General features: G+C 32.0%; 1 protein-coding gene across 2 annotated transcripts in view; it reads right to left on the reverse strand.

The window, feature by feature from the left end:
* Positions 1-5195: 5195 nt before the first annotated feature.
* The window catches only part of LOC130448236 (serine/threonine-protein phosphatase rdgC), a 42261-nt gene continuing 37488 nt past the window's right edge, over positions 5196-9968 (reverse strand). The window contains exons 14-16 of one of the 2 annotated variants that reach the window (XM_056785516.1): positions 9383-9476; positions 9054-9320; positions 5196-7325 (exon numbers count right to left, since the gene is read on the reverse strand). In XM_056785516.1, coding sequence (XP_056641494.1) covers positions 7162-7325; positions 9054-9320; positions 9383-9476 — 525 coding nt within the window. In that variant the 3' untranslated portion in view covers positions 5196-7161. The remainder of the gene's footprint in view (positions 7326-9053; positions 9321-9382; positions 9477-9968) is intronic. The other variant, XM_056785515.1, reaches the window with a different exon arrangement.

Raw genomic sequence — 9968 nt, forward strand, 5'->3', positions numbered from 1 at the left:
ACGACTTGGTTGACATATTCGATTTGTTTGGTATTTACGTATATGTAGTAGGTTCAAGTAGATCGCGAACTTTGATTATTGTGCTACCTCTTCGATACCAGAGAGATATCTGTCGTTTAAAATAGAAAAAAAAATATTTTTGGTGATTTTCTTGCACAATTTGATCACGTGGTATGCGTCTAACTTAACGTTGGATGAAAATAAAATGCGTCTATAAGGAATATACATTTATTTTTATATATTACATAAAAAAAATTAGACTGTTTCAGACATTTTTTTAATAAACAAATACGTACTTACATGTATATAACTGTCAAAAAAAATTTTAACTAAATATGTACATTCAGGACGGGTCAATAGTGTTTAAATTCTCACTTATATAATAGAAAATTTAAATCAACCTGGAGTTGTTATTCAATTTATAATTTTTGAAGAAAAAAAATGAATAATTTAAAAAATAAACAAGACGATTGATTATTGTGATAAAGTTCAATACCTCCTTGGTCCTTTAAAATATTATAAGCTAGCCTTCACAGTGTTTCAGAATACTCTGCCATTTCAAAGCTACATTTTTTTTTAAATTGAACACCCTGTATTTAGAATCAGCTTGACTTTCACATTACAATAAATATTAATTGAAATATACATTCAGGCAGTTCTGAATTTGATTGAAGAAACCATGAAGGACAGAGCTATCCAAGTCTTTGTCAGCTAGATAATGAGCGTTATCTTAGTGGGATTGTGGCAAAATTGAAGTACAAAAATGTACTAACTCTAATATATTTCCGAGCTTCGTCATCATCATCGTCTGGGAATTAATTAGTTAAGAATGGCGGCGTTTTAAGCTTCGTGATTTTTTTCGTCGATTTCAAAAAGCAATATTGAAATTGACGCTTGATAGAAATTAATTCCCAGACGATAAATACATAAGTATACGAAAGCTGGGAAATATATTAGAGTTAGTACACTTTGGTGTTGGAATTTTGCCACAATCTCACTACAAAAACTCATATTTCGGTAATAATCATTGAATCTGATATATATGGTGCAACAAAATAGTAATATATTAGTTTCTCGATTATTTCAAATTATTAATTATTGAGATATTTTGATTTTTTTGTGAAAAACATAAAATACGAGGTGATTCATTTGCAAAAATCGAAAAAATTATGTATTAGTATTTTGATGCACCCTATATATCAGATTCAATGATTATTAACGAAATAAATAATTTTCACTACTATTGGAATCCGCAACAGAACTTCATTCCTGAATTTCTCTTAGATTATACAGGGTATTGAACTTGTTATGATTTTTATGGAAAATTGGTTATAACTTTCGAAATACCTCGTAGAACATATCGCAACCCTGTATTTTTGTAATATGGAAGTCAAGATTATTCCTGATATTCAATAAAATATAGGGTGTTTGATTTACATGTAACTTTGATATGGCACAGCATTTTCAAACACTAATGAAGGCAATAATATAATAAGGACAAAGAAGGCACTGAACTTGTATCACTCACCCTGTATATGATATTTTTGTAGTTTTAGTTTCGATTTAATCACAGAATAATTGAGTTGACAGTTGGAATGCAGTAACTCATTAGATTTATTTTCACTACATTAAATTATTAATAAGATAAAAAATATTTCATTCAAAATTTTCGACTATTATAATCACCCTGCATATAAAAATTTTTTACAGATTATTTAATGAAAATAGTTGTTTCTGAAATGTTTTTTTATGATGATTCTATATCTGCTTTCCATTTTTATCTATAGCGTCTAGAATTTGTACAATTTCTTAATCCAATTTCACTCCAATATTGTGTTAACAATATTAAGCCAGTACTACACGATGCGTTCAAAGTTTGCGTCAAAATTCCCGTTTCAACGTACGGTCGAACATTGGACGAAGGCTGGAACCTTAAGCCGGTACTACACGATGCGTTCAAAGTTTGCGTCAAAATTCCCGTTTCAACGTACGGTCGAACATTGGACGAAGGCTGGAACCTTAAGCCAGTACTACACGATGCGTTAAAAGTTTGCGTCAAAATTCCCGTTTCAACGTACGGTCGAACATTGGACGAAGGCTGGAACCTTAAGCCAGTACTACACGATGCGTTAAAAGTTTGCGTCAAAATTCCCGTTTCAACGTACGGTCGAACATTGGACGAAGGCTGGAACCTTAAGCCGGTACTACACGATGCGTTCAAAGTTTGCGTCAAAATTCCCGTTTCAACGTACGGTCGAACATTGGACGAAGGCTGGAACCTTAAGCCGGTACTACACGATGCGTTCAAAGTTTGCGTCAAAATTCCCGTTTCAACGTACGGTCGAACATTGGACGAAGGCTGGAACCTTAAGCCAGTACTACACGATGCGATCAAAGTTTGCGTCAAAATTCCCGTTTCAACGTACGGTCGAACATTGGACGAAGGCTGGAACCTTAAGCCGGTACTACACGATGTGTTCAAAGTTTGCGTCAAAATTCCCGTTTCAACGTACGGTCGAACATTGGACGAAGGCTGGAACCTTAAGCCGGTACTACACGATGCGTTCAAAGTTTGCGTCAAAATTCCCGTTTCAACGTACGGTCGAACATTGGACGAAGGCTGGAACCTTAAGCCGGTACTACACGATGCGTTCAAAGTTTGCGTCAAAATTCCCGTTTCAACGTACGGTCGAACATTGGACGAAGGCTGGAACCTTAAGCCAGTACTACACGATGCGATCAAAGTTTGCGTCAAAATTCCCGTTTCAACGTACGGTCGAACATTGGACGAAGGTTGGAACCTTAAGCCGGTACTACACGATGTGTTCAAAGTTTGCGTCAAAATTCCCGTTTCAACGTACGGTCGAACATTGGACGAAGGCTGGAACCTTAAGCCGGTACTACACGATGCGTTCAAAGTTTGCGTCAAAATTCCCGTTTCAACGTACGGTCGAACATTGGACGAAGGCTGGAACCTTAAGCCGGTACTACACGATGCGTTCAAAGTTTGCGTCAAAATTCCCGTTTCAACGTACGGTCGAACATTGGACGAAGGCTGGAACCTTAAGCCAGTACTACACGATGCGATCAAAGTTTGCGTCAAAATTCCCGTTTCAACGTACGGTCGAACATTGGACGAAGGCTGGAACCTTAAGCCAGTACTACACGATGCGATCAAAATTTGCGTCAAAATTCCCGTTTTAACGTACGGTCGAACATTGGACGAAGGCTGGAACCTTAAGCCGGTACTACACGATGTGTTCAAAGTTTGCGTCAAAATTCCCGTTTCAACGTACGGTCGAACATTGGACGAAGGCTGGAACCTTAAGCCAGTACTACACGATGCGATCAAAATTTGCGTCAAAATTCCCGTTTTAACGTACGGTCGAACATTGGACGAAGGCTGGAACCTTAAGCCGGTACTACACGATGTGTTCAAAGTTTGCATGTTTTTCATACCGGGTACAGAATTTTGTCGTTTAGGCCACAAAATCAGCTTAAAGAAGATCTATTTTCATTCGTCATAGATTTTGATGCAGGGTGGTGTTATAGTTAACGTGAAATGAGCATTTTATGCTAAAATAACTTGACCAATAAACGAATTTAGATTTAAGAAATTGAGCAGTAGGTTTAAACATGAAAACATCGAATTTTTTACTAAAAAAAGCTTCCAAATTTAGAAAAATCGACTTTTGTGTTTCAGTTCTAACTCCAGATTTGAATATAGTCATATTAAATATATATATATTTTTAAATATAGTTTATATATAGATAAAAAATTATAGTTTTATTTTTTTATTGCTTGATACTTTTTGAAAGATAAGATTTTTAATACACCCTATATATTAAACATTTATGAAAGCATTTATATTAGAGAACGGGCAGTTTTTTTTAATCCATTCAACTTTCTACTTTTGACATTTCTTACAAATTCATCTGTTAATTTCACAACTTTGTCGTTTTTTGTGTTATAACCAATCAGATTCTCTTAAGATAACTTCCACAATATTTACTAACTGTGCCAAGTTACAAGGAAAAGAAGAAAAATAACTTATCTGGTTACGTCTTTGAATTATACACTGTGTCCACTTAAAACTTTTTTATTGTTAATATTACGAAAAAAAGTTATTCTTCGTAAAATGTTCTCCATAAGTAGAGTAAAAACTAAAATACAACCAACATATTTTAAAATTTTTCAATTGTATACGAGGCATGAAAAAAAAATATGAAATCCACTCAAGAATAAAGTATCTTCATTCTTTATAAAATCGAAAATTATTATCAAGAAAGTTTATTTAAAATTGTAAACTATGTTTGGATATACAGCCATATAGCAAAACGTTAAAAAACTATGATTTTGCAAGAGTAATACACAGATACACAGATTTTTTTCGCCAACTAGGTCACCAGATTTAACACCGTTAGATTTTTTCTTTTGGGGTTACTTGAAGAGAATGTATACAAACAAAAACCGTTTGTTTACGAACGTCCAACATATCTATAAAGGTTACAACTCTTTGGTGACCTTGACCTTGAAATATATCTGATCTATATAGACGCGCAAAGCATTAATAAGCATAAATAAATTGAGTTTCGTAGATACTCATAGAAATAATTATGTGTGGAGGTTAAATCGATAGGAATACGATCAAAGGGTAGTCAGGGTGAGGTGCTAAGTATCAACCCAATGACCCACGTTGAAATACAAAATGAGTTAGGTTAGGATGTTCCAAGGTCAAGATCATCGGAGGGTTGTATTCTATATAGAATTTTCAAAAGGCCCAAGGTAAAGGTCATCGAAGAGTTGTAATTTAAATCGAAGAATTATCAAATTTTGTTAGATTCGAAAACTAAAATATTATCAAATTTTTGATAGAAAAATCAAATTGCGCTTAAATGGAATTAATATTTTTTATCATACCTTGTATACGACTGAAAAATTTCAAAGTCTATCGGTTGTATTTTAATTTTTAGACCGTGTATTTTTTTTAACGGAGAATAACTTTTTTTCGTAATATTAATATTAAAAAAATTTCAAGTGAACACTGTGAATTTTATCTCAGTCCCTATTGTTTTGAAATTTCTAAATTGAGCTTAATTATTGCAAATCGTGATCACTTTTTTCGAATTAATTGTTTTATAACGGATTGTTTTTTAAATTTATATCTTAATAATCTTAGTCGAATACATAAACATTTTTTTTACAACAACATTTAATAGAGAAAAATTTTACAGATTTGATTTTAATAGAAGAAGCGTAAACTTTTTTTTTATTTTCAAAGATATGTTGTAGATATTAGAAATATAGTTAAGCGAATTCTCTAAAACACTACATCTCGTATATAAACCCATAAAATTTATAGAACTCAAAAACCCCTTGTGGATATTGATCCAGAACTTCTGTAGGTGGTAGTCAGGTCACTTTCTGGTCAACTCTGGATCGCCTACAAGTCGAATTGTTCTCTTCGGTATCGAGTCCAGCATCCTCAGGGTATATTTAAGAGTCCATCTCCAAAGGTGCGATCAATACTTCAAAGATGAATCTGGACTTTGTAGTGGATTACACTCAACACTCAACAAGCGAATTTAGGATAATGGTGATATTTTACGACCAGACAGGACCAAATTAAACTCTAATTGCTTCCACTTCTTTCCAGAATGTTTTCACAATCATGTTGCTGTTTCTCAATGAGCTCAGCCATGACTGGAACTAAATTTTACCTTCTGACTCTATTTCTAAAGGATGCATCTTCCAATTTTGTTAATTACCAAATGGAAGTTTTCGCAAGCTTCCGGAAGGGTATGTACATTCCTATATTTATTTTTGGACCACCTGGTTATCATTTAATGGCATTCTTCCACTATATTCCTTATGGAATTCCTTTAAGAAGTTTTCCAGACTTAATCCAAGATTCCTGTTTACAAATTTGTAAAAGGGGAGTTATTTTTTTCAAAAAACCCCTTAGAATCTCATTATTATCACCATTATATGTAGTATGTGGTTTTAACAAGCTTTTGCACCACCTGGGTATCATTTAATGGTATTCTTCCACTATATTCTGGATGGAATTTCTATAAGAAGCTTTCCAGACTTAATCCAGGATTCCTGTTTATAAATTTGTAAGGGGAAAGTTCTTTTTCTCTTAATACCCCGTCAGTATTTCATTACTTTCACCACTATATGTACAAATAGTTTTCAAAAGCTTCCGGAAGGGTATTTACAGTCCTATATTTATTTTCAGACCACCTGGGTATCATTTAATGGTATTCCTCCACTATATTCTGTGTGGAATCTCTTTAAGAAGCTTTCTTTAGATATTCTACGATTTCTGTTCATTAGCATGCTCAGAATACACCCTCAGTATCTCATTATTTTCACCATTATAAGTAGCAAGGTGAAGTTGAGATTTCCACAGCCGTTGTAGTATAAGTTTTGATGATTCCTGTTGTACTTATACCCCACTGGATGTTATAATAGATTTTACGATGGAGATGCATATCCACAATATTTATAAATCAGATTTACTTGATATAAAAATTGATGTTTAGTAGTAGAATTGTTCCAAATATGATCAAGAATATTTTATTTTATCTCAAATAGAATATTTGAGGTTATGTACTGGAAAAAATAACTTGTTCTATAATTTCAATTAACTATTTGATAAATTCGAGGTTATATTTTATAATTTTCATAAGTTTATATATGATTTTGTTTATATTAATTATCTAATCTAAGCAATATTGATGTATATTGGTCTTAATTCAATTGTAAGTGATTTTTTTCTTAAATTGCGTAATTTCATCCCATTCTTTCAACTAGTTATTCAATCTTTAATATAAATACCTATCAGACAATGATTTCAACCGCGTTATTAGAAAAAAAAATGTAAATGAATTAGTATAAACACATTTTTTGTTATTGTAACTATTAATAATGATTTAACCCTCGTATCGATTATTAAAAAGTGAATAATTAGTTTTCCGTATTTTCACTGATTTTTCTTATTTATCTATGTACTTAATAAGCGTATAATAAAATTGACAACCATGATAAACGATTAAATACATCATACTTAAATGCTACATACCAAGTAAAGTAGAATTTAATGGTTAAATATTGATCCCATTTTCCTTATAAAAAGATATGAGTATAATAAATATTTATATTTGTGATCCCCTGCGAGTGCTCAATACAGGAGACATCTTGAGACTGTTTTTGTGGATAGTTAAAGTTTCCTGTTCGGTACCGTTGATTTCCATCTTTGGATGAATATCGACTTGTACTTTTATGTTCGTATCTTCCTTTATATTTATTGTACCGTTCACTGAAAATATTAACACAGTTCACCTTTACAAGGATCGGCATAAGTTAGGCGACTTTGCGTTGAGAGAAAAAAATGCAGCCTATAAACGAATTTATTAAAAGAAATGACAAGAGGGATTCGAATAAGGGTTAGGTTTATCAATGGAGAGGCAGGTCCGGCGAAGCATGTCAAGCTGTTCGCCAAATTGCATTTTGAAGGGGAATTTTACAGGAAGAAATCACAAGATGTCTAGTCACTTAACCCTCATAGAATCCTCGTATGCCTATCCATTCTCCAAAATGAACATCAAGTTACTCAACTAATGCCAGCGCTACTGTTTCCATATTTTCGTAAGTTATTACGAATACCGGTTTCCCGGTAAGCGGCACGTCGGCAACAGAGCCCGTTTTTAAGAATTTCTTACGTCATCCACACTGTTGAACGATTTGGTAGCGGCGAGTTCGGAAATTGTTGGTAAAATTCGATAAACACAGTTTCGTAATTCGCGTTTTAATCTTTTTCGGCAGCGTTGCCAGACATATGTGCATTGTCTGACTTATGCTGACCTCTGTATTTATGCAAATAACGTTTGTTTTCACCATTTCCATTTAGGATTGAAAATGTGAACAAAAGTTGAAAACATGCTAAAAGATATATAATTTTTTTCCATTTTTTGGCATATTCAAGATAAAAATGACAACAAAGTTTGAAAAATCAAAATTTCATCACTTTTTTTTGACCAATGAAAAATATAAAAACCACAAATTCTACCATTTGTCAACAAAAACTATATTCGAAGTTTTTTTGACGTATGACATAATTTAAACAATGTTTACAAATTAAATGAACAAATTTTTAGTTAGGTTAGTTCACCTTTTTTTTTCGTCGTTTCTTTATTAGGTTACGTGAAATCCATAATAATTTACTGTATAAAATTTTTTTAATTCATAAAATTAATATGATTTCTATCAATAAAAAAACTTTTTAATTTTCAAACTTAGGTCTCATGTTTACCTTGAATACGTCAAATAAACGAAAAACATGCAATACAAAATATGAAATCTTCGATTTTTTATAACCAAAAACGAAATAATTTATCTTAATCGGGTGACACACGAAAAAATATTTACTTTTTAACCGGATAATCAGATTCAATTTGTGATATTGTGAATTTATGGAGTTAAAAAAAAATAAATTATAAAAATAGCCAAAACCAAACGTAGAAAATATTTTTAAATATATACCTTAATACGGCATTGTTTATACCCAGCAGCCATCTTGTAAAAAATTTTAAATCTTCGTAATAATACTATAGTCCTAAATGCATCACATCAATTGATTCACGTTACGAAACACAACATTTATTAAAAAAATTTTTCAAAATTTCACCAAATAAATAAAACAAATAAACACTTTAATCCGTAAATCTATACAAGCGACACTATCAACAAACATCACAAATCGAACCGGAACAGTGAATAACATTTTTATACGGAAATCCAAGTACTACCAACATAAAATTATTTAGTAAAAAGACATTTTCACCAACTTAATTCATATTCACGTTGACTGATCCATCTAGTGGTTGAAATTGGAATTAATAAATTAACTTGACCTTGAGTCATCTGTTATACGAGGGACGGTGATAAATTAGTCAAATCAGATTTTTCAATAAATGTCTTCGAAAGAGTATAGATCGTAAATATAATAATTTTATATCGAAATTTTATAATTATTATGATCAATTACCTTTATTGTTACCGTCTTTTTCGTTAGATTTGGTCTCATTTTTGGAAGGTTCGCGGGCCATTTCCGGAGATTCCATAGTCGATTTCGTCCTCGATTGCGGATCGACCATTCGAAAAGATTCCAAAAATTCGTTAAGATCGACTTGACCGTCCTTATTCAAATCCATCAATCTGCACATGTCTTCGAGTTGTTCGTGCGTTACCGGGCACGGCATGTGTTGTTTAATCAAATTACAAGCGTCGGTGAATTCTTCCAAACTGATATAACCTGAAATTATCGTAATTACGAATGTACGAGAAAGATTATATTTTACTGAAATATCGAATTACCCGATTTATCTTTGTCGATAATATGGAATATGGCTTCTAAACTGCTCTTGTTTCTATATAATGTTTCTACAACTGAATGAGCACCTTGAACGGACTGGAAAAATAAATATTAAACATTTTTGAACACGAGTTTTGAGTATAGAGCGTCTCAATTATCCTGTTTACGAGATATTATAAATGATAAATCGAATTTGTTACGTTTTTATGTGTTTAATCACGAAGATTCTCGCTTAATATAGTTTATTACATCGTTGCCAGTTTTATTTGTCTATAAAATTATATGGATATATTTATTTGAAAAATTAGGATTTACAACGATAATTCATATTATATAATGTATGATATATATATGAAAAAATTCATTTTTATTAAAATTATTCTCTAAAGTTCCAAATTTCATTTAAAATCAATATCAATGTAAAACAATATTAATATCGTCAAAATATTTATAAATACGGCACCGTTGTAATCTTATGTCAAAATTAATTTCCGTTAAAAGAAGGTAATAACCGCAACGTTGCCAGTAATTTCAGATAGTTTTATGTATTAATTCATCATATTTTTGTGTAATTCAAAAAAAAGAAAA

Source organism: Diorhabda sublineata, chromosome 8 (assembly GCF_026230105.1).
Source record: "Diorhabda sublineata isolate icDioSubl1.1 chromosome 8, icDioSubl1.1, whole genome shotgun sequence".
NCBI classification, from domain to species: Eukaryota; Metazoa; Arthropoda; class Insecta; order Coleoptera; family Chrysomelidae; genus Diorhabda; species Diorhabda sublineata.